This window comes from Citrus clementina, unplaced genomic scaffold (assembly GCF_000493195.1).
Source record: "Citrus clementina cultivar Clemenules unplaced genomic scaffold, Citrus_clementina_v1.0 scaffold_1, whole genome shotgun sequence".
NCBI lineage: Eukaryota > Viridiplantae > Streptophyta > Magnoliopsida > Sapindales > Rutaceae > Citrus > Citrus x clementina.
In genome coordinates, this window is record NW_006263303.1 from 27,341,462 (window position 1) to 27,367,417 (window position 25,956).

At 34.0% G+C, this 25,956-nt stretch overlaps 5 protein-coding genes and 2 pseudogenes across 5 annotated transcripts; 5 read left to right on the forward strand and 2 right to left on the reverse strand.

Moving 5' to 3' along the window:
• Positions 1-393: 393 nt before the first annotated feature.
• On the forward strand, positions 394-1,254 carry LOC18054134 (nicotianamine synthase). The gene has a single exon (XM_006453334.1). It carries the CDS (start codon positions 394-396, stop codon positions 1,252-1,254), a length of 861 nt encoding a protein of 286 aa, XP_006453397.1.
• Positions 1,255-2,947: 1,693 nt separating this feature from the next.
• LOC18054135 lies at positions 2,948-3,406 on the forward strand (annotated as a pseudogene).
• Positions 3,407-10,088: 6,682 nt separating this feature from the next.
• Positions 10,089-13,223, forward strand: LOC18054136. The gene is made up of 3 exons (XM_006453336.2): positions 10,089-10,926; positions 11,995-12,488; positions 12,945-13,223. Exons 1-3 carry the CDS (start codon positions 10,089-10,091, stop codon positions 13,221-13,223), a joined length of 1,611 nt encoding a protein of 536 aa, XP_006453399.2.
• Positions 13,224-15,650: 2,427 nt separating this feature from the next.
• Positions 15,651-16,505, forward strand: LOC18054137 (nicotianamine synthase). The gene has a single exon (XM_006453337.1). The coding sequence runs from the start codon at positions 15,651-15,653 to the stop codon at positions 16,503-16,505; it is 855 nt and encodes a 284-aa protein (XP_006453400.1).
• Positions 16,506-18,135: 1,630 nt separating this feature from the next.
• On the reverse strand, positions 18,136-18,907 carry LOC18054138 (annotated as a pseudogene).
• Positions 18,908-20,848: 1,941 nt separating this feature from the next.
• On the forward strand, positions 20,849-21,703 carry LOC18054139 (nicotianamine synthase). The gene has a single exon (XM_006453339.1). It carries the CDS (start codon positions 20,849-20,851, stop codon positions 21,701-21,703), a length of 855 nt encoding a protein of 284 aa, XP_006453402.1.
• Positions 21,704-22,144: 441 nt separating this feature from the next.
• On the reverse strand, positions 22,145-25,387 carry LOC18054140. The gene is made up of 7 exons (XM_024177928.1): positions 25,370-25,387; positions 24,581-24,958; positions 23,924-24,405; positions 23,117-23,342; positions 22,832-23,025; positions 22,360-22,559; positions 22,145-22,293 (listed from the first exon to the last, which is right to left on the reverse strand). Exons 1-7 carry the CDS (start codon positions 25,385-25,387, stop codon positions 22,145-22,147), a joined length of 1,647 nt encoding a protein of 548 aa, XP_024033696.1.
• Between the last annotated feature and the right edge of the window lie 569 nt (positions 25,388-25,956).

A 25,956-nucleotide genomic window follows, 5' to 3' on the forward strand; every position in this document is an offset into this window, starting at 1 on the left:
CTCCAATTTCATTCTCATGTGCGAACATAAATATTCTTTGGTATTTCCTCACTTCTTCACAACCCTTCAAGGGAAATAGGAGCCGTGGTGTGAAAAGAATACTAGCTAGCTAGCTAACTAGCTTTCTCCATCTAACAAAAATATAAAAAAACAAAATGTAAGCGGTACCAAATTAGAAAAGATTTTGAAGACATTTAAGCCCATAAGTTTTAAATGAACTATAGGCCAAAATCTCAGGGCATGGAACGTGCCATTAAGTTGACAATTATAATGGACAAATATCTGATGATGTCAATCAAACTACCAGCTCTTACGCCTATAAATACTAATACATAGCTAGCCAATTCCACAAGACAAACACCCCCCAAAAAAAAATAAAATTCTCAATCATCAATGGCTTCCCTCCGAAGCCTTAGCTGTGAAAGCCAAATTCCGGCGGAGCTCTTAATAGCTAGCGTCATGCAAATCCATGCTAGCATATCCAAGCTTGAGTCTCTAAAGCCTTCGAAGCAAGTCAATAGCATCTTCTCTCGCCTTGTGAAATTATGTACCATCCCTTCATCCATTGACATAACGGCCTTACCACAAGAAGTTCAAAAAATGCGAGAGAGCCTCATTGTTCTTTGTGGCCGTGCTGAAGGCCTATTGGAGCTAGAATTTGCAACATTTCTAACCAAAATTCCCCAACCCTTAAATAATCTCAGTCTCTTCCCTTATTATGGAAATTATGTAAAGCTATCCAAGTTGGAATATACAATCCTCAGTGAAAATGGAGTGGTGCAACCCAAGAAGGTTGCCTTTGTGGGTTCGGGCCCAATGCCTCTCACTTCTATTATAATGGCTAAACATCACTTGACATCCACTCACTTTGATAATTTTGATATTGATGAGGCAGCAAATGATGTGGCTCGCAGCATTGTTGCTTCGGATGCTGAGTTTGAGGGGAGGATGAAGTTTCTGACTCGTGATATAATGGAAGTAAAAGAGCAGCTTGGGGAGTATGATTGCATATTTTTGGCAGCTCTTGTTGGTATGAGTAAAGAAGAGAAACTGACGATTCTTGGACATATAAGAAAATATATGAAGGATGGAGGAATTTTGCTAGTGAGGAGCGCAAAAGGGGCAAGGGCATTTTTGTATCCGGTGGTGGTGGAGCACGACTTGTTGGATTTTGAGGTTCTCTCAGCCGTTCATCCCAATGATGACGTGATCAATTCGGTTGTTCTAGTTCGCAACTCGCAAGGCTATCTTTAAATCACTACAAATGAAATGCCCGAGCTTCTATTTGTTGTGATTCTTAATCGATCACTCTATCTTATAGCTTCAATTTTTTCTTTTTTTCCTATGCAGTTTCTGCTATTTTGTTGTTTTAAAGAATTTTTTTCAGGTTTGTTGATTTCTTCTTCTGCATTAGTATTCTCTTTGTTGTATACTTGTGAATATATGGATGACTTTGTTGAATAATAACTTTAGTTAAGTAACTACCTCTGCTGATGCGGCAGCTGAGTCAGCAAGGTTGTTATAATTAGTTTTAGAATCTGTTATTTCGTTAGTAATGATTGTTAATCATTTGTAATCTTTGCTCATTCTTCACACGTGAGTTAACAAATCCTGAATGTTCTGGATACCAGTATATAAGCTCATTGTACTTTTAATTTAGATGAATGAAACTGATGAATTGTTCTGCAAAAAATTTTCTCATAGTTTATTAGATTTTCTTTCACTTTCTCAGTAACCAAACAACTTCAATTTGGTATCAAAGCCATAATCAATCATTTCACATGGCTTTAACAAACTTAAACACAAACATCTCATCAACACTATCATCGTTTACCTTCACTATTCCAATCACTTGACAGATCTTACTACACGATCTGAAAGTCTCAAATTCTCTCCTTAGTTCGAGCCAATGAACTTGAAAATCTTCTAGATGGCTCTAAAACTTGTCCATATCGATTTCTCTCAAATGCTTTAGGAAATTCAAGTGATGTCTCCAATTCGTCTGAGAACACAAATGTTGCTCCACAAGAGAATCATGCATTTGTTGTATGGAAGAAGCAAGATCAGATGTTATTGAGTTGGTTGATGTCCTCCATCAATGTTGAAATCCTCAATCTTGTGGTAAACTCGAAAACCTCTCATGAATTGTGGACTAGCTTAGAACAACAATTTGGATATGAAATTGGTGCTAAGAAAGTTCACCTAAAAATGATGTTAAACAATTTGAAGAAAGGTTCTATAACTATCAACTGAAATCTGTCACTGATGAGCTAGCTATAGCTGGAAGTCCTGTTAGTTCTTTAGATTTCATCACTCATCTAATTTCAATAAGAAAAAGGTTATCAAGGTTTCATAATTGCTAATTTTAGAGTGATAACTCAAAATTAATTTATGTCGTCTCATAGATCTAAGAATTAAGTATGAGTAATTATCTCTAATGTATATATATTTTTTTGGTTTGCTTTAAGGTATAATTTTTAAGCATTATAGCATCTTATTGAAAACCAAAGAATCAAAGTTTCTTAAGCATTCTATGTATTCAATTTGTTGAAAATCATACAATCAAAGAAATTAAATTAATATTATTTTATCAACGTTAGATTTAATCAAATAATCTCTTAATTGTAAAAACACATGATATTAAAGATAAAAAAAAAATTATTCCATCAATCATGAGAAACAAGAACTGTAATCATAAAAAAAATACACGTGGGAAACTAAAACAAAAAGACAACTGTTTTATTCAACATGATTTCATCTTTAAGGATCTTAACCTCACTATAAGAAAATTAAGTAGACATACTTCAATGGAGAATAACAAAATAAATTGAACAAGCGGGTGACACCCCAATCCCTGGTCGTTCCGGCTGTCCAAGAAGGGCTTTGCTTCTCAATTTGAATCTAAAAAATATTCGCTTTTGGTAGTACATTGTGTAGAGGTAGAAGGATGCCGAAGGTAAAGACAAACACTGTCTAATATCCTCCGGAGGGCTGCTGGGATTTGATCGAACCTACGCTTCGTAAATTTCAGGCAAAAATGACAGAAGCTGAAAATGATCCACATGATGGAAAGAGAAAATGTGAGGCATTGTGGCTATTTTAAAAACAGCACATCAGAAGAGCCGCTATATTTTTCTACCTTTACCACAGAAAGAAGGAAATATCTATGGAGCTATATGATTTCTGTTTGGATCATGGCCATGCAGACCGAAATCTAATTGCAAAATGCAAAAAGCCGGGTTATGAAAGTTTATGTTGCTTAAGATGTATGCAGCCTCGTGATCACAACTTCCAATCGACATGCGTGTGCCGAGTGCCCAAGAACTTGCGGGAGGAGAAAGTTATAGAGTTTGTCCATTGCTGTTGGAGAGGCCGTGCAAGTGGAGATCGATCAACTGCTCTGTAACTTTCTTAAATTGAAATGCCATCCGAAAATTATTGAGTGATACCGTAACATCATAAGGAGCGAATTGAATATCTTGTGGAATTGTTATGGTTATAATTATATTGTATTGTAATTTTAACGTTTTCACTTTGCCTAGATACCAGTCTGCATATTAGAAGAAAACTGGGATCGTAACATTCTTTTTGGCCTTTTTTCTTCATTTAAAGTTCTCGTCGCTTGGTTCTAAATATAGCTTTTGATAAGAGTTTGATACTCGGTGGCAATTGAAGGGGGGAGGAGGAGATTACTAGTGTCTTTTGATCATGGGAAGTTCTTTCAGTTGAAAAGGCTTTTACTAGTTTCAAATTCATTTGCAAAGAGAAGTGAAAATTTTTTGTACAAACCTTAAATTACAATTGTGAATTTTCATCTTTAAGGAAAAAAATAAATAGAACAAGCCATGAGAGAACTTTAATTCATCACGCGCAGGCATGATCTGGATTTACAACTAATTGAATTTTGGTTATTTTGCCTTGAATTCCGCGTGTGAATTCGGCCCAATTGCTTCCAAAATCAATTACTCTTTAATGCTTCCCAAATTGTTATTATTTACGTAATTTTTATCCATAATTTTTAATTAATTTTTATTTAATAAAATAAGGGTTTTCTCTAGCTTTTTTCAATTTTTTTTTTGCAGCGCTCCACTTGAAGTTAACATTTTTTTCACTGATTCACTCCAGTTATAACACTGTTAGAACTTTACTGACATCATAAGAGTAAAATTGTCATTTCACAACGACATTATTTGAAGTCAGAAGTGGATAGGTGAAGAACAATATAACTTCAAGTGGAGTTCAACAAAAAAAAATGTATTTTTCAAAAAATACAAAAAAAAAGTGGTCGGTGAATAATTGTCCTTTTACATTTGGGGGTAAAAAAGTCATTTATATAATATTTCGTTAGTTCTCTTAACAGTTTGAAGACGGAAGTGGACATGTGCAAAATAATATAAGTTCGAGTGAAGTTTAGCAAAAAAAAAATTAAGAATTGTGTATTTTTGAAAAAATACGAAAAATAGGTGGTCAGTGAATAATTTTCCATAAAATTATTCAATAAAATAAAAATAATTAAATAAATATATAATTAAAGGTAAAATATGTTTAAATTATATGCTTATCATTCATCCACCTTGATTTAGTTCATTTATTTTGAGGTGCATATGATCTAATTTTATCATTTTGGAAGTTGAATATTTGAAATATTTTCCTTCAATACTATTTATACTCACTACAAGAAAATCTATTATTTGTAATTGTTGAATACAGTAAAAAAAAGTGAAGTGTCGTTGCAAATGTGTTTTTTCAATGGCTGAAGGTAGTCACTAGCCGTCGATAATATCTTGGGTAGAAATACTTTTTTTTCCAAACAGCCACCGTAAATATGCTTTTTTCGAGTTAAATTAGCCATGGAAAAATGATAAATGCATATAAGAAATAATATGACCACTGGAAATAAATTAATTTTGAGGAGCAAAAACAAAAAAAAAAACTAAACTATAATTGGAAATACATGTTGTTCTAATTGATTTTGCAATCAAAAATACTACATACTAGTTGAAATAAGTAATATTTGCAATTGAATTGTTCCATCATAAATAATGTATTCATAGTCAAAAAAGCAATATTTTCGACGACATATTTTTGTTGAAAATTCTCTGCTTTTAATAGGGATAGACAATTGAAAATAATCTATGTAGTTGAAATTTATTTTATTAATTACCACTGGCAATTCCAATTGCCTAATACAATTTTTAAGAACATATGACTATTGAGACTATATTTTATTCAACCAACGTTATTATTAAAATGAATGAATTTTCCTAAATAATTCAATTGAAATTATCAGCATTCATATTGTCCAAAAACATTTCATAATAAAAAATAAAGCATTATTATATTATTTTCAAATGCCATAAATCATATAAATATCAAATATCATCAAAATCATATAAATATCAAATATCATCAAAATCATTTGAATCAATATCAGCATCCTCTTCTGTATCAGCATCCTCTTCTGAATCAGCATAACCATCACCATCGTCCTCTAAATTAGCGCCACCATTGTCATCTGAATTAGTATCACCACCATCACCAGAATTTGCACCACCATCGTCGTTTGCATTCAATTTTCCAGTTGAATCCTGTATAGAAAAATTAAATGAACGTTTAAAATAATTAAGTGATAATGAATTATGTAAATTAAAAAAAATTGAGATTGAAAAGAACATTATACCATTGAAGAGGAATCCACAACAACTTGAGAATGAGATTGCTTTGCTTTTAACTCTTCCACTTTTTTCTATACAATAGTCAGTTGCTCTTGCGCCGCTTTTAAAGTACTCAACAAAAACTCCTCACATTGTGTGCATTTCTCTTTGTTGCATGGTCGCCTTGAAGTGGATTCATATACATCTTCAGTTTTAAGGCCTCCAAGAGCATGACCATGCTTAACACCTCCTATTACATTAAGATATATATCCTATTGTTTTCTCAGTGAGACCTCATCAGATGACTCATTTAATTCATTTCTCTTTGATATCATTTGTGCCTTATAAAAATATGAACACAATAATTAGATAAATATAACATATCCAATAGTGAAAATAATACAAACTTTTGAAATAAAAATAAAATAAAATAACATACATGTAGTTCCTTAGCTTTATCACTAGGCCAACTTCCATAGCTTCGCACATGAAAATCTATTGGACTAGACTCATTCCCAATTTGCTCAACCTATCAATACAATAACAATAATAATATTAATGTTACATAATTAATTAACTTGTGCTATAAAAACTAAAATATTAAGAATCAAAATAATTATTTTATAATAGCAAAGTAAATGCTTTAAAAGCACTTTATGATAAAATATTAATAAAATTTATGGCAACTATGGTCATTTACTAGTTCCTTTTTCTTCTTCAGTAACTTAACTGATCTAGTTGTATGCACTACTTTAGATGGTTTGTTACAGTTCAATGCGCTTGTTCTACTAGATTTCTACATAAAAGAAAAAAAAAATGATTCATTACATTGAACATTGTAAACTAAAATTATTTAACTAAGTTGAAATTACAATTATTGCATAAGATTTAAATAAACTCAATCATTAGATTTACTTGCTCCAAATCTAACCCACTCATTGTGGTGAAATTAATTTCAAACCTAGCCCACAAACTCATATATAACACAAGTATGAATGGAAAAATCAATTCTATATGATCAGATTGTTAATAAATATAGCTAATAGATTGTTAATGAATATAGCTAATAAATAATAGGCATATTGTAGAGACTGCATTGACATTGTTAGCACTAGCACAAATGCCTATGAAATTATGGTGGGAAGCTATAAAAGCTTCAGTTTACTTGATTAATAGACTGCTTATACCAGTTATTGATCACATCTCACCATTTGAAAAGCTTTTCAAATAAAAGCCAGATTATGACTTTCTAAAAGTTTTAAGATGTGCTTGCTACCCTTACTTAAGACCATACAACAAGAACAAGTTACAATTTCATACATCAAAATGTGTCTTCATTGGTTGCAGTTTAGTATGCAAGCGATCTATGTGTTTTCATAGTTCAGGTAGAATTTACATTACTAGGAATGTTGTGTTTGATAAGTGTGATTTTCCATTTAAAACAAATGAGTCCTTCAGTGTGACAAACAAAGTATCAAACAATAGTCCTATCTATAATTACAGTAAGTTTCTATATGTGCCATATGCAACAACTCATATAGATTCATTTGATCAGAACTAAGCCACATCCAATGAAGAAGAGAACTCATCAAGGAAAGACCTGAACACACCAAATCAAAAACATAACTCAACAATAATTGACACATATGCACCAAAACTCATTGTGTCTTCCAAAACACAAGCCCAAATGACGAATTAGATTTTAATGAAACACCAGAACCGAAACACCCACCAGAAATTCAACCTGAATAAACACTTTCCATACATCCCATGGTGACAAGATTCAAGTCTGGAATATTTAAACCTAAGATATACCTATCACATAAGGAACTTCAAGGGGTTAAGAACTTGCCAACAAATACAGAAAATGCTTTGGCCAGTGAGGTGTGGAGGAGAGCAATGGAGGAAGAATACAAAACCCTCATGAATAATAACACGAGAGAGCTTGTAGAACCAGACACAAACATGAAGGTTATTGGAAACAAATAGGTGTATAAAGTAAAGTACAATCCAAATGGGACTGTATCAAGATATAAGGCAAGACTAGAAGCAAAAGGATACCATCAGAAAGAGGGAATAGACTACATTGAAACCTTTAGCCCTGTGGCAAAATCATCAATAGTAAAGGTCATCTTGAGTCTTGCGGTAACTTATGGATGGTACATCAAGCAAGTAGATGTGAATAATGCCTTCCTTAATAGGGAGCTTAGTAAGATAGTTTACATGTCTAAACCAGACGATTTTGAAAGTAAAAAGAAGCCAAACCATGTGTGCAAACTCAAAAAGGCACTTGATAGTATAAAGCAAGCTTCATGAGCTTGGTATGAGAAGTTAAAAGGAGCCCTATTGACGTGGGGGTTTAATAATGCAATCTCAGATACTTCCTTGTTCTATTGGAAAAATGAAGAAAAATAAGTCTACCTATTAATTTATGTTGATGATATACTGATGACCGAAAATAATGGCATGATGATAGAAGCTGTGATCAAAAAATTGAAAGAAAATTTTGCACTCTAAATGTTGGGGGATTTGAATTACTTCTTGGGAATCGAAGTTAAGAGACATTGCAGGAGAATGCATCGATGTCAAGAAAAATACATACAAGATGTTTTAACTAAAACAAACATGGTTGATTGTAAATCAAGTCCGACACCAATGAGCTCATGTCCGAGGTATAGTCAACATGTTGAAGAAGATGAAAGAGGAAGAGCATTTGAAGACAAAACGTTGTAAGGAGTGTAATTAGAGCACTTCAATATGCAACAATAACAAGGCCAGATATAACGTATAGTGTTGACGAGTTGTCTCAATTTGTAAAGGATCCAAGGTAAATACAGTGGCAAAGGTGTAAGAGAATATTCAGATACCTTAAAGGACCCGTAAACCACGGTCTCTACTTCACTCCAGTAGAAAGAATGGCTATTACAATATATACCGATGTTGATTGGTAGCTTACCAAGATGATAGGAGATCGACAGGTGGGTATAACATCTTTCTAGCTAGGAATCTAGTGTCATGGAGCTTAAAAAAACAAAAAAGTTGTATCCAACTCAAGTATCGAAGTAGAGTACAGAGCATTCTCATGGAGCTACAAAATCCAGTTGAAGTTACTCCTTTCAGAATTGGAAATTGAGCTCAGTCAAATCCTTGAGGTATGGTGTGACAATAAGAGTGCATTGCACTTGCTGAAAACCCAATATTTCATAGAAGAACGAAGCATATCGAAATCGATGTACATTTCGTCAGGGATAAAATTACAGCAAAAGAGTTAGAAGTGAAGTATGTGAACAACGAGAATCAATTGGCAAATATCTTGACCAAAGCCTTACCAACAACAAGTTTTGAATACTTTAGAAGTAAGCTCAATGTCTATCTACATAGTTGATCTTGAGAGGGGGAGTTAAAATGAGAAATCTATAATAAGCACACAAGCTATATGATCTATTGCTGCAATGAATTCAATATTGGCGGAAGGCTTAAATTAAAAAGTCTAGAAGCTTCACCAGATCAAACGACTGAGATTCAAGAAACAAGATGAATGGCTAATCACAATAGCTTTATAGTTCATCATTTTAACTTGAGCTTACCAATCGTGACTGGAACATCACCATTACTCTTTTTTACCGTGAAGCCAATTTTGCTGCTGATTTTATTGCCATTCATGCTTCTTCTCTTCCCTTGGGTCTTCATATTTTTTAGAATCCCCAGCCTAGTGTTTCTCAAACAATTGCTCGTTATATGTATAGGGTTGTTTTTCCCCATTTAGTGTTGTCTGGCCTCTTCTTAAAAAACCCCTTTATTCGAAAAATAATAATAATAATAACAACAACAACAACAACTACTACTAGCTAGATCTAAAAGATGTGGGTTTTCATAGTATTTATTCATTAAAGGATGTGAGAAAAAATGGTTAACTCCTAACAAGTTTACCATTTTTTCTCTACACTTCGTACTTAGAAGAAAACCACTTGATCGCTAAAACATGAACAGACAGCTATATTCATTTTCTGAAAGTTAATCTGGGTTTTTGTACAAATTATCAAACTTCTAACATGATTATCTACCTTATTCGATTAAAGACCAAGGTCCCTAGCTATGATGTTTTAGTGATAGGGAGTTCTTTTTGATAAGTTTTAAAGTTGTAAGAGAAAATTATTAATTTCATGATGGAACTCCGGAATTTTTCAATTAAGATATTATGACATGCAACTCCACGCCTCTTTTGACCAAGTAATTTTTAGGAGATCAGCATGATTTTTCATGCGTACGCCAACAATTACATAACCTGCACCCATAACTAATACAAATAAAAATTGCTAAATTCGCATCTTTTGCCTCTATTAATACTCGCATTGAAAGGCCTAATTTCATCAAACAAGCACACGACTTGCTCACTTTAATCCCACACACTGACATACAGATAGTTATTCATCAATGGCTTCACACCAAAACCTTAATTTTCAAGGCCAAATCCCTGGTGAATTCCTTATAGCTCGCATTATGCAAATCCATGCTAGCATATCCAAGCTCGAGTCTTTGAGGCCTTCAAAGCAAGTCAATATCCTTTTCAGTCACCTTGTTAAATTATGTATCCTTCCTTCGTCTATAGACATTAAAGCCTTGCCCCAAGAAGTTCAACAAATGCGCCAAAGTCTCATAATTCTATGTGCTCGTGCTGAAAGCTTACTGGAGCTAGAGTTCGCAACGTATCTAAGCAAAATTTCACTGCCCTTAAACGATCTGAATCGCTTCCCTTATTATGAAAATTATGTTAAGCTAGCCAAATTGGAGTATGGAGCCCTTATTGAGAATACTGGAGTAGCTCAACTCAAGAAGGTAGCTTTCGTAGGTTCAGGTCCTATGCCTCTTACCTCTATCATTTTGGCTTCACAGCACATGAAATCTACTCACTTTGATAATATTGATATCGATGAGACTGCCAATAATTTGGCTCGTAGAATTGTTTCTTCGGATGATGAGATTGAGAAGAGGATGAAGTTTCTGACCAGCGACATCATGGAAGTGAAAGAGAAGCTTGGGGAATACGATTGTATAATTTTGGCAGCTCTTGTAGGTAATGAAGAAGAGAAAGCAAAGATTCTTGGGCATATAAGGAAATACATGAAAGAAGGAGGAGTTTTGCTGGTGAGGAGTGCAAAAGGGGCTAGAGCATTTTTGTATCCAGTGGTGGAGGAGCATGAGTTGTTTGATTTTAAGGTCCTCTCCATCTTTCATCCGACTAATGATGTGATCAACTCAGTCGTTCTTTTGCGTAAGTCTTTAATCTACACATGATTTGGTAAACTAAGTGATGTAGGATCAAATTGAAGTTAATTTTCTTCAATAAATTAAGGGATGTAGTCTTATATGATCTTTTATTAAAATAACTCTTACATTTTATTGATGAGTTTTATTTTTAAAAAAGAATACAAATATTTGAATTTTATAAATTTCTCGTAACATATATACGATCTTGAAATTAAATTGACTTAGAGATAAGGCAGCTTTAGTACTAACATTGGCCACTATCTAGTAAGTTAAATTAGTGGGTCAAATAATTTTATACCAAGCAATGAGTTTTCTTTTTCTTTTTCTAATTAATCTCTTGCACTCAGGAGCCTGCTCATGACCAATGGGGCTCAAGTCTTAATAAAGAAATAAATTCTAAAAATTAAAGAAAAAAATTATTTTAATTAGTACTTGTTAAATCTATTAAGTAGTCCCATTAAATTTATTATTTAATTATTATTATTATTATTATTATATTTAACCCTTGTTAAATTTATTAAAAATAACCTTAATAAACTTATAAATGCATTAAATGATTTTAGTTTTTACATCTTTTATTTTTATATAATTTAGCCCCCTTGCAAACATAGAAAAATAGAAATATGAGTTTGGTTTCTTAATTTTGTCTTATAAAGGGGTATATTTCATTTTGATCTTTGACTAAATTTTAATCGAAGTTAATTTATAGAAGAAAATAAAATGCATTTCATGAATGTGCGAGGGCACTCGCTTAAAAGAGAGAATACTCCTGATTGACTTTTAATTATTTTTTTATATGATAGCTTATTAGAAGGGGTGAAGTATGATGTGGCATTGTGGCCTGGGAAGACTTGTCCTTCGAGACCAAAAAACAAATTCATGAAAATAATGGTGGTAATTGAAATTTTGCCCATTCATTTTGAAAAGTTTATGTTTTGGCCGCTAAATGCATCACTTTTTTAGTATATTCTAAAAATTATTTACAATTTCTTCATTTTACCCACCTGAACCAAAATCTTGGCTTTGCCACTACTTATTTTTAATAACTTTCTTAGCTGTTTTTTTCCTGCAGAACTACCGAAAGATCCTCCTAAACTTGTTCTAAAGGACAAGGAGAGCGTCTCCCAGTTGCAAGAAAATAGGCCGAGGATCACGTCTCAGCTTCTTCATGACAAGCTTCTACCACAAGCTAGTCCTAACAATAAACCTTATCTTTTCAATGGCAATTCATGTCCATGTAATCACCTTGAAGCATTAGATGCCTCGAAACGTGCTAAGATCACAGGGAAGAAGAAGATGGCCAGGGCTGAAAAGGCATCAGAGGAGGCTCCTTCTTCCTCTCAAGCCAACACAAGTAAATTTCAAAGCGATCAGTGGCTTGAGATTGAATCTACATCCAGCGGATTAACCTTGGCGGACCTTTTGAGGGAGAAACGAGCTGAGGTCGAACACCTCGTTCCTCTTATTCAGAAAGCAGATAGGGTCATTCCTAAAAGCCATGCAGCAGATGCTGAGAAAATCCCCTTGTCAACTACATGGGATATTGCTTTAGCAAACTTGCTTAGAGTACGTACATTTTATCCAGTGTTTTGGTTCATCGGTTTCTTATTTTGGACTTCTGTCTCTTGGGCCATTAATAAGCTCTTGTCTCGGTTCATGTTTTATGTGAGTAGACTTGTTTAAACTCGTCAAACTTTGTTGGACTGATACATATCCGCTCAAATTTTGAAGTCTAGCAATTTTTCTACCACTACTATATAGTAGCAGTATTTAGGTGGAAAAAAAGGACGAAGAAGAAGAAGTTGCTATCTGAGCCAAAATCTCTTATTTCAATTCTTATCTTATTCTGATTATGTCTCAATCAGCTTCTTAGTACTGGTTTCAGTCATTTATTTTGAATATAAATTTCAGTATTGATTTCAGTCTCTGTGGTGGGTTTCACAAACTTTTTTTCCTTTTTTTATTTTGTGATTGTTGCCCATATATTTTATACTCTTCTTGCCTGTTTATCGTTATTTGAAGGTGGCCTATCTGCTTGAACTCCACCGACCCCTAGCTATGAAAAGCTTTGATGGCTACATACAAATGGCTCAAAACTTGGAGGCGGCACAAAAGCAGGTAACTGAGCTGTCTGAGAAGATCAGGTCAGAACAAGATAAGAATCGTCAGTTGAGAAACTGCATATTGCAACTTACGCAATCACTGCAAGCGGAGGAGAAAAGGAGATTCGAGGTGGAAGCTGAATTGGAGACCCTTAAGCAAAAGGTTGATGATCAGCTCAAGGCGGCTAACAATGGTTAATGTCGTGGAGAATTTTAGGCTGTCTGTGTCTGATATCTTAAATCGTATTCTAAGATATCAGATTTTAAAGATTGATTTTTTCTGCTGGATTATATTATTATCCATGTATAATTAAAATTTATTTATCCATTATTTTTTATTAAATATTTATATTAATGCATTTACTAAGGGTAATTTCTATAAATTTCGAATTTGAGTGGCTAGCTAAACGCTTAATTTAAAATTTCTGTCTCCACCTTTAAGAATAAAATAGAGGGCATAATGTCCTTTTGTGTTAAAGTAATTTACCTAAACTGATACGGCCATATACGAGTGTTTAAAGTTTTAATAAAGAGGAGTTCGTTTTCTGGGAATCAAGTGCATTTGTGCTCGAGGAAAAAGTGGGCTTGATCCACTCTTCATGAAAAAAATTATTGTTCACCTACGGATGACCTTCCCCCACCCCTGGGAAATTCTTTTAAAACCCTTTTCTTTTAAATAATATTCCGCTTAATACCAGTAATTTTATATATATATATATATTAAAGAGTTGAAGCTAATAAGTAATAACATTGTTAAATAATCCTTTTAAAATCCCTCTTTTAATTATACTAAATTTAATGCTTCCAGCTAAGCAAATTTAGTTTGTGAGTCTCTCAATTTTCATTTATTTTCTCTCCTCCAAAATTATTTTACAGTCTTATTACCTTAGCCCCCACACAAACAATTTTCTGTGGGTGATAAATAATTAATATGAAAAAAAAATTATGGAGAAGATAAAAAGAAAACTGCAATATTAAAACAGTTAATTTGAAAAAAAAAAAAGATAACGAGATTTTGCTAAGTTTATTTGATGATGAATTACAAATTAAAGAAGCTAGTGGAGCATGAGTTTAATAAAAGAGAAAATAAATACAATTATAATAAGACAGGGGCTTTAAGAGGATTTTGGAGAGGTACCAATAATACAACTCTTTACCTTACCTAATCATTCTCCATACATGGTTGATTGGTCTTGAATGTTATTGAATTTGAAATAATATTTTTATAATATATTTTTTTGGGAATAGAAAATGTTATTTTATTGACCCTACTACATTAAGGAGATGAATCATGAACGATATGGAGAAGTGTTTTAACTTAAATTTCTAAGTTAAAAATCCCAACATTTATTAGTTTTCCCTATTTGATGATCCAGAGTTTTTTTTTTGACTGGACGATCTAACATTCTGAAAAATTAAACTTTAAATAGAAGTGATCTAACAATTTACAGTCAGAACTCTAAATTGCAGATCAATTGATTTGATTATAAATTATGAAAATTGAATGAATATCTATTAGTCTGTCAATCAATCTTACCAAATAGATATACATACAGATTATTGATGTCATAATAAATTATTTTTTACTATGACTATATTAGAGTTCACCTACGGTGGAGCACGAATCTCAATCACACACACAAAGTGATAAATAATAAAAAACTCATTATAACTCTTTATTTATTATTTATCACTTTGCACGTGTGGTTGAGATTCGTACTCCACCATATGTGAATTCCAACATAGCTGAACTTATTATTTTTTTTTAATTCAAATATATATTTTTAATGTCTGCTTTCTTTTCAATTTTCATGTCCAAAAGTTCAAAGCAAATACTAAATTCGTTTTACAAGAACACCTGGACCCATTTGTTCGGGCATTTTCCATGCCGCATAGACCCACGACTCCCTACTTCAATCTCTTTCAGGTTTCTTGTGTGAACGTGAACCTTTAGATATGCTAACTTCATAGTATTTCATACAAAGTACAAATGACACGTCGTGTGAAAAGAATACCAACTCCAATTCATTGTGTTAGCTTAGTAACTCTAGCTTCCTAAACAAATTTAAACTCCAATGCTCATCTGGGATCTCCAATGCTCATCTGGGACTTTTATTAACTATAAATTAATTGATGCAGTGGGTAAAAAATGCGATGAGCCAACGACTTCTATAAAATTTCATTTTAGAAGGCGTCAATTAATTAAATGATATGTTTTAATTAATCTCCATTCAAATTCGATAATTGGAAAACTATTCAAGTAGCAACCTACGCTAGTAAAGCACTGGATTAATAACGAAGAGGGAATTTTTAATTCCTTAATTTCTTTTTTCTGTTATTGTACCTTTTATTATAAATAAAGGTTCCACGGCATGGAACTCCACGCCTCCACTGCCGGATGGCGTTTTCAAGAGGTCAACATATCACTTTCAGGAGATCAAAATCATTTTCAAGCATCAGCAGTAAAAGGAGACTGAAGCAAAACCAATACAAGAAACGTACAAATTTCCCGAAGAGCTTTTGCCTCTATAAATACTGCTATAGCAAGGCCAATATTCCACGAGGCAAACACACAATAACTTGATATCACAATCCAAATTAATCCCAACAATCTCTTCAATCATCAATGGCTTCCCTCCAAAATGCCAAAAATGAAAGCCACATTCCAGCTGAGCTCCTCATAGCTCGCGTTATGCAAATCCATGCTTGCATATGCAAGCTGGAGTCTCTGAAACCATCGAAGCAAGTCAATAGCCTCTTCACTCACCTTGTGAAGTTATGTACTCCCCCTTCTTCCATAGACATTAAAACGTTACCGCAAGAAGTTCAAGAAATGCGCGAAAGTCTCATAGTTCTTTGTGGTCGTGCTGAGGGCTTACTTGAGCTAGAATTTGCAACATTTTTTGCCAAAACTCCACAACCACTTAACAATCTCAATCTCTTCCCATATTATGGAAATTATGTCAAGCTGGCCAATTTGGAATATAGAATCCTCGATGAAAATGGAGTGGTGCAACCAAAGAAGGTGGCATTTGTGGGTTCAGGTCCAATGCCTCTTACTTCTATAGTAATGGCTAAAAATCACCTGAAATCCACCCACTTTGACAACTTTGACATTGATGAGGCAGCCAATGATGTGGCTCGCCAAATTGTTTCTTCTGATATTGAGTTCGAGAAGAGGATGAAGTTTGTGACATGCGACATAATGCAAGTGAAAGAGAAGCTAGGGGAATACGATTGCATATTCTTGGCAGCTCTAGTTGGAATGAGCAAAGAAGACAAAGTGAAGATTATCAAGCATATAAGGAAGTATATGAAGGATGGAGGAGTTTTGCTGGTGAGGAGTGCAAAAGGAGCCAGAGCATTTCTGTATCCTGTTGTGGAGAAGCATGACTTGCTCGATTTTGAGCTTCTCTCCGTCTTCCATCCAACTAATGAAGTCATAAACTCCGTTGTTCTCGTTCGCAAGCCTTTGTTTTGATCTACATCGATCGAGCAGCTTCAACGTACTAACGTACATTGTCTTCTACTCTTCGTAGGTGATTAAAGAGCTTAAATCTTTTTTAGACACGATTTCCTCCATGGACTTGGGTTGTGTTGTGTTTTGTTTGTATTCCTCTGTTTCTTTATTTTCAGTAAGTTGTGTGCTTCAATATATGAAATATATAATTAATTTCTTTCTCCCTTCTCTCCCCCCCCCCCCGGCGGCACAAAAAAAAAACAGAAAACATATATATACCACCTCACCGAGCAAACTTGTAATGTTACAATAACGATCATCAAAATTGATTTATAAGAAATTCATTTCAATATGCAACCGAATAAACCCTTAAATTATAGCGAGGGATAAGGAGAAAATCAATGGCCAGAAGGCATATCTGCTAATAGTGCATATAACAAAATAGAGCTTCTTCAGCGACATCCCTTGAGCTCGCTCACTCACCATTAAAGTGTCTGTAGCGATTGACAAAGTGATCGATCCTCCGGAAAGATCAATCTGCAACACATACTTTGCAAATCTAATTAGATCTTAAAATAATAATAATAAAAATATAACAAAAAATAGCTGTATCCATCACAAATCTAAAGCCGAATGAGGAAAGGAAAAAAAAAATTGATAGATCAAGATGTATCCCAAATTAAGCGAATCACTTGAGATTATAAAATCTGAGCTAAATGATAAATGAAGCGAAATGCGTTTAAGTATTATACTACTAAGAATGTTAAGACATTTGTATCAAATTCAAGGCTTCTTTTTTTATCATTTACGTAATAAGTATGATAAATCTCTCCACTTAATACCCAGCTAGTATTGTTGATTATCCTAATGCATTGACTCCATTTATTGTTCAGTAATCTACTGTAGAAATATAACCATGTTTAAAAGTCCTGTAGCAGTAACGATATCCAACTGCCGTTTAACTGCAGTTTGGAATACAATATGTGGCTATATATACAAGTTTTGTGATGGTCTGGTACTCTGTCGATCTCTTTATTGCAACATATCACTATGCGTCCAATAGTCTAGATTCTTGCATAGGAACAACAACTAAGTAAATATTATTTGCATCTATCAATTTTTTGTGTTTAGGATTTGTGATGCCTTGCGCGTCTCCTTATCTAGAAGAATCTAAATTTTATAACTTATTTCAAACTCATTCGATGTGATATAAGAAGTCAGTTTCAGATCTAAAATTAAAATTTGGGACGAATTTACATTGTTGTAAATGAGTTTAAAATGTTATAGAAATCCATTTACAACATTATAATTTTGTTCCGAACTTTAATTCCAAATTAAATTTTTTTGGTGATGTAAGATGACAAAATAGAAATTTCATTAATCACACGTGCTTTAATGCAGATCTTTGGAAGTGGCTATTACCATGTATGTTAATATTGATTTAAATAGTAAAATTAACCAAACTAATAAATTTTATAATATTCTTAAAACTCACAATACTTCCTATAAGACTATAACACAAACTTACGACTCAACCTTCCTATGCGAAGCTAAAAATTATTAATTTTTTAAACATAATTAAGGAAAAAATTATTTCATACGGCACAGCAATACGGAATAGACCCAAAAAAAGATGCCCATCTCAGAAAAATTACTTGTTCTTGATGGTGACACCGTGCTTGCCAACAATTATCACAGTTGTAGCCATATCAAGAAACATTCCTTGCTCAACCACGCCAGCAATAAGCCTTAAAATTCTATTGCTAGCAACTTCCATATCCCCAATGTCCTTCTTGAAATACAAATCAATTATGCAATTTCCATTATGTTTCTCATAGCAAGTTCTGAGCTTAGCAACACACCCACAATCTTTAAACAAATCCGGGAAATCTATTTGCAGTAAATTTCCAACAAACGGGCACAACTTCAACCGGCATAGCCAGACCACTGTCCGCCCAAAAGAGTCATCAATTTCGACTCATCAACAATAACAATGAACTTTTTACACGCGCGCTCTACCCTTTTTTTCTCTCAACAAAGACGCCTCAGCCTTTCACCAAATTCATAGACGGATCGACTTCATCAGCACCGTCGATGGCCAGATCAATAACTGGATGCGAATCAAGATCAGATAAAGGAATACCTAACGAAACGGCTTGGTCATGTGTCGTTTTTGAAGTGGGAATCCCTACAATGTTCTTCAGCTTCCCTTGGTGCAATAACTCGCCGATTTTATCAACTGCATGCGTTGCTGTGGAGTCAGTACCGAGCCCAACAACCATCCCTGATTTGACAAACTCCACCGACTTGTTCGCGGCGATTTTCTAGAGCTCGTCTTGGGTTAAACCCACGGAAGTAGGAGACAAAGAAGACAAGATATTCTCCATTGAAGATGGTTTAAACTGCGGAAAGCCAACAGCCATTTTATTGCAAAGGGAATGAAAACATACCAATTTGAAACAAAAAAGAACAAAAAGACAGATTGAATAACAAGCGCGTTTATGATATGAATTGAAAGTCAAGGCTGTGTTTATAAGTGAACATTCAAGAATGTTATGTAGCTATATAAATACACCAACTCATATCATAGCGGGTTTACCATATTTAATATATATATTCGGTAATTGTATCTGCAATAACCTTGTACAAATATGGATACAGAGTTTGTATTCAAAGTGATGTCGCTAATCATTAGTTGTCATGTGCTAAAAAATTTAGTAATGTGTGTAGTTATCAACACCTATCAAACATTAATTGGTTCTCATAACATTGCGTGAACTATAATTTTTGTATCCAAACTTTATATGTGTAGCATTACATATCTCAAACTCCATATTCATCCCCATGAGCACAAACTTGGCAAGCTGGGGTATAATGGAAGAAAGTAAGAACTTTAGAGGCCAAAGTAGAGATCATAATAAGTAAATGAGGATGATTAAAAAAATGTAAGTTTGCTGTTGACTTATCCAAATTCCAATGAACCCAAGCCTTATGCAATGGTTTTCTTCATTAAGCTCAGTGATTGATTGGCCCTCGAAATAGCCTCAAATGAGCACTTTTCCGTTGCTTAGACTAAAAATGTTATTGTTACTTGTCCGCTTTCGATTTCTAGGACGCAAACACAAAACAATTGGACTAAGTCCTAATTGATCTCATTGTAAGTTAGTTAGGCCGCACTAGTAAATTATAGCAAGAAATCTATCAGAACGTCAAAAGTAATTAATAATGTTGTTTGCTTCTCTTCCTGTCCGAAAGTTCACATATAATAACTACACTAATTTATTTGAAACTTATGAATACATGGTTCCGGCATTCTTCATGCCACATAGACTCTTTGATACTGTCCACTATGTGAATGAGATTCTTGATACTCTCAATTAGATGAATAGGATTCGGTACAGATCTGTTTTTGTTAATAATTTATGGCAATTTGATTCTCTCCATACCATGTAAATAGGATTCAAACCCAAAATTTTTGTGCAAGTTACTAGCACCCCCAGAACAAAAGATATTGAATTAATTAGTTAGACTATTCCACAAAATATTATAGCAAGAAATCATTCTACAGATAATATTTTGCTTATTTTCCTGTCCAAAAGTTAACATATTAATAACAAACTCATTTAAAAGAAACATATGAACCCTTGGTTCTGGCGGCCTTCTTCACGCCGCATATACCCCTTGACTCCAGGCCAGTTTCATTCTCTTTCAGGGTTTCTTGTGTTCATTTGCTTTCAGGTTTCTAGTGGGAACACGAACCCTTTATGGAATATGCTAACATCATAATATTCCATACATAGAACAAATGACACGTGGTGGGAAAAGAATTTAGCTCTAACATACTGTGTTTGTTCACTAACTTTGGCCCTCAAACAATTCTAAAGCCAAAGTCCATAAAGGTCGTAATTATTAATTGATGAAGTGGGGTACAAAATGTGATGCAAAAACATAGGCACGCACAGCTACGTATTGTGACCCAGGCACAAAAATATCAGACATAAGGAATCAAATTAAAATAATGTGTTCACTCGTGGAAGACACTGGCACCTTCAAACTACTTAATTATGTGGTGTTGCACTAATTTGATAAAATATAGTGATTAAAACCAAATACTATAAAAGGATTAGATTTATGGAGGAATCTTTAATTATTTAACTTGTTTTCTTGTCGTTACACTTGATGTTAAGATCATAAGGCATGGAACACCCCGCCTATATCAACCTGTCCGCATTTTCAAGAAATCAACATCATTTTCATGCACCAACGCAAATTAGTTTTTCGCCTTTATAAATAGTGATATAGCAAGGCTAATCCACCAAGACGAACACACGACTAGTTATTTAAATCACCCAATATTTTCATCAATGGCTTCCCTCCAAAATTCCCACATTGAGAGCCAAATTCCTACTGAGCTTCTTATAGCTCGTGTTATGCAACTCCATGCTAGCATATCTAAGCTTGAGTCTCTAAAGCCATCAAAGCAAGTCAATAGCCTCTTCACTCAACTTGTGAAATTATGTACACCCTCTTATTCCATAGACATTAAAGACTTACCGCAAGAAGTTCAAGAAATGCGCGAAAGTCTCATAGTTCTTTGTGGTCGCGCTGAAGGCTTACTTGAGCAAGAATTTGCAACATTTTTAAACAAAATTCCCCAACCTTTAAACAATCTTAATCTTTTCCCCTATTATGGAAATTATGTCAAGTTAGCCAGTTTGGAATGTAGAATCCTCAAGGAAAATGGAGTGGTGCAACCGAAGAAGGTGGCATTTGTGGGTTCTGGTCCAATGCCTCTTACATCTATTGTAATGGCCAAAAATCACTTGAAAACCACCCACTTCGACAACTTCGATATTGATGAGGCAGCCAATAATGTGGCTCGCAGGATTGTTGCCACCGATTTTGAGTTTGAGAAGAGGATGAAGTTTCTGACCGGTGACATATTGCAGGTGAAGGAGAAGCTAGGGGAATATGATTGCATATTCTTGGCAGCTCTAGTTGGAATGAGCAAAGAAGACAAAATGAAGATTATAAGGCATATAAGGAAGTATATGAAGGATGGAGGAATCTTGCTGGTGAGGAGTGCAAAAGGAGCCAGAGCATTTCTGTATCCTGTTGTGGAGAGGCATGACTTGCTCGATTTTGAAGTTCTCTCCATCTTCCATCCGATAGATGAGGTCATCAACTCAGTTATTCTCGTTCGCAAGCCTGTGTTTTGATCTATATGAAGCACCATCATAGCACATTGCCTTCTACTGTTGATGGTGATTGAGATTGAATGTTTCCAGGACATGTTCCTCTGTTTTTAATTATGCAGTTTTTTGTTTTTAATAAATGGGGTGCTTCAATATATGTAATTCATGTGCTCTGGTTGTAAGTGTTAGAACAAAATATGCAATATCTAAATGCTCGTTCGGTTACCCTATTATGCTAATTTTCATTTCGTTTCTTAATGCTTCAAACTGAAAGAGGAAATCAATTTTTTTTAAAAACAATTCAATATAAATAATTAAAATTTTCCTTTTAGGAGAGAATTAAGTACTTCACATATTATCATTAAAAAAAAAGATATACAGCTTTATTCATGGAATATCAAAAATGCAATCAAATTCAAAATTAAGGGCAAATGTCAATTGATATTCCCTCATTCAAAATCAAAACTAATTATTATCAACACTGCATTCTAGAGGGGGACCATGAGGAAATCGTTTATGGTCTTTGCAGTAATCGTACACCATATGATTCTTCTCCACCCAACGCATTTTTCTTTTCTTTGCAATGTCAAGTTCGTGCCGTAGCCAGACCTTAGTTTTTGAGTTAGAGTTAGAATATGGAGAATTTGTATCGCAAGAAGATGCTCCGAATGCCCAAATACAAGCATCTGCAGTGAAGTTACTGTAGGACGCAGTAAATGGTGCGTATTTCCAGTCTATCTTAATACGTCCCCCTTGAGTCGCCCAGCTATCCGCATTCCACAAAGAAGAGTAAATTCTCATGGGCTGCTTCTTTGGAAATGGAATTCCAAGATACTCCAGGTTCTTGAATTCTCTAATGGGGACGTCATCCGCATAGAATCTAAATAATTGACCAAAAATTAAATAACAAAACAAAAATTGTATATGAACAGAAACTGGTAAAAAGGAAAGGGATCGGCACTTTCTCTGCAATTTTCGCAATACCCTGTCACCCTCTTGATGTCACAACTTTCACAAAAAAAATTCATTCTAGCCACAAATGGACACCTCTTTTAATTAAAGTTTTGACTTTAAAGAGGTAATGAGATATTCTGAAAGCTGTGCGAGAGTAAGCGGTGAAAGCAAAAAATATTAGGCAGAAAGTGTGCTTACATAACGCGCTTGGGATTCCAAAGGATGGAATAAGTATGAAAATCTGTAGTTGGGTCAAACCAGAGGTGGAATTGTCGTTCTCTGTCACCATTCCCTTGGCTAAACACATTTGTATGAAGAGTGTATGGTTCACCAGTTACGTTTCCTAGGAACTCAAAGTCTATCTCATCCCAGTTTGCACCCTTGGACGATAACTGTAAAAGGGAAAAGCATTGGATTAAAAAACCTAGAAACCCATGAATCATGATGGAGAAATGTAAACTAAAATGCGAAGATCATGCCTACATAGTAGGCAGTAACAGTGCCAGCTGAATATCCAGGGACAAGCTTGATCCTCATATCAATCTTCCCGAACAGATACTCCTTCTTGGACTGAAAGCCTGAGCCACCAGATTTGTCGAGATTAAGAGTGAGAACTTTGCCATTGTCGTGGATCTTAGCACCATGTCCCCATGTGATTTCAAAATCGTCGTAGAAGTTACTAGGACCGGCAGACGACACCGTCGGGAAGCTGGCTAGATATAAGTAGCCAAGCTGTTAAACTTGAAGATTTTGAAATGAGAAGCTGCCATTGCTAGATATATCAACTATGAGCAGCAAGTAATATATAGACGTTGAGATGACAATTTTGGATAATTGAATCGCACTTTCTACCTTTTGAATAACACATTATTCTCGATGTACATTGAAATTATACTAGTGAAAGAACCAAATATCGTGTTTCTTTTTATTACAATTTTAAGTGCCGTTTGGTATAGTTTTTTTACATATAACTTATTTAAGTAGAGTTCTAATAAGTAAGACTTTTATGAGTAGAGTTTTATATTTAAAAATTAGTTGTTTAATTAGCTATTATTAAAAATTGTAAAAGTTAACTATTTAAAATTATGCTATGAAACTAATGAAATAAGAATGTCAAATAAGTAAATAATTTTTAGATATTTTCAACCACCACTCTCAAAATCTCAAAATTTAAACTTTTGCTAGTAAAAGTAAAATCATTTATTTAATCTAAAAGCCTTTATTGAAAAAAATCAACAACAAAAAAATTATGAGATTAAATAATAAATGAGTTAAAAGAAATATATATACCTGCATTTGTGGGGTCCACTCCAAGATTGTTGAAGTAATTTCTGCCTGGGAAGCAACTCCATAAACTTTCTCCAATCCAAGAGCACAAGTCTAAGATCATGAACTTTTGCTTCTACTCCAAAACAACAATTGGAAATAATGGTACAAACTGTGTTAAAATCTTTTTTGCTAACCTCACAAAACCCAGAAAAATATGCCGTGTCTAAAAACCTTATGGTTATCCCAATATTTTTTATGTATGGATCAAATTTGATCTTGTTTAGAACATCTTGATCATTCAACCCGGGATGATTCTTTTTTGATTCGTACCAGAACTTGTAGAGCTCAATGGTTCGTTTGTTGGATTTTACGTATTTAAATCCTGCATTTGCTGAATTTTTCAAATTGCGTGAGCTGCCTATGAATCTGTCGCTTAAAATTTGGAAATCTGCATCTGGGTAAAAGTGTGGAAATGGGTTCCGAAGCCACACAACATCTGCACCCTGGTACGCAAGAACAGATTTTGTCACGCGGCGATTTGTAAACATCTGTGGAAAATAATCAGCTTCAGCTGTACTACCAAAATTCACAGCTCGGCTGCCAAAAAGCTATAACAAACGAAGCATTGAACACAATTGTTTAGATTGAAAGAAAATAGAAATATTTTGAAGAACATACTGAGAAGACGAAGTTGTAGCCCATTTCAAGAATTGAAGTTAAGAGATGAATTCTAATCCACATCAATTCGATGTAATTCGGAGTCAAAGCATTTTCTTCACTGCTAGGAAGATCGAAGCTAGAAGTGTTGATAGCAAAACAATGAGGATGCTTGTATTTGCACTGAGCATGTGCTTTTGGGTCCAATGAAACTACCACCAAATGATTTAAAAGTTTACGGGTTCCCTCTCCTATTCGAAAACTCTCTAAAAATATATCAAACAGTGAGTTGGAGTGAGGCTCTGTCCATGCTTGATTTAATGTTGTTATGATAATTGTCTTGTCTTTCATTGAGGCCCTCTTCAGAACAATGTCTAGATTGGAATCATCTGTAGTTACCTGAAAAATTATCAATAAAGAAGCGAAAAGCATCAATTGGTTTTACTGATAACATTTTTGAGCGTAGTACAAGAGATTTTATGATGTAATTTCGGTCATAGACTATAATGTATGTTGAAACATAGTATTAGCTATAGTATAAGTTTATATGTAAACCATCAAAGTGATTGATGTTGATGGTTTACATATAGCAATTAATGTATAGCTAATAGTATTTGGATATAAAAATACCTAATGAACAAAGAATTTTGCTACTGCCTTGCAAAAATATGATGCCAAAAAAAAGGTTAAAAAAAATAGCAAAAATGAAAATGAATAAAAAAATATATCACAGAAAATTATCAGTCATCTGGGCTAGAAAGACTTCATTCTAAACCAAAAAGACAGAAAAATTAAGAGAAAAAAACTCACCTTATTAGACTTTATCATTGGCGAAATAACATTATTGTAAGAGGAATAACGGATCGTGTGATAGAGAAACAGACATGAAACTGCGAGTGCTATAAATAAAATCACATTTTTTTGGTTAAGCTGGTGACGATTTCTGCCGCCTGAAGAATTCATTGCCCTGTAACTTCCTCCCCTACCATTTGATCTAAACATTTTTTTAATGGCAATTTTCTTTTGAGTTTACACAACTCTTTTCTACTTTTCTCTTCTGTTTCTTCGATATGATAGCAAATTAAGCCAATTCTCTTAATTAAAATCTAATTTTGTGGCAAAAAAATTTAATATAAAGTTTGTTGAAACATTAAAAAGAAAATATAAGAGTAGATAATATGGGGCCCTCAGAACTCGTTCAACCGTTAACTTTTCTGCAGCCACCATTTTGTGTGAAAAAGTCAAGAAGTTTCTATCCAAGAAACCTCATTTCTGTAATGAATTAATGATTAATTATTTCCCTTCCCAACATCCTGTTTGTTGATCACAACATAATCACTCAAAAATTTAGCATGTAATGAAAATGAAAATATATTTTTTAGAAGTACATAATCATC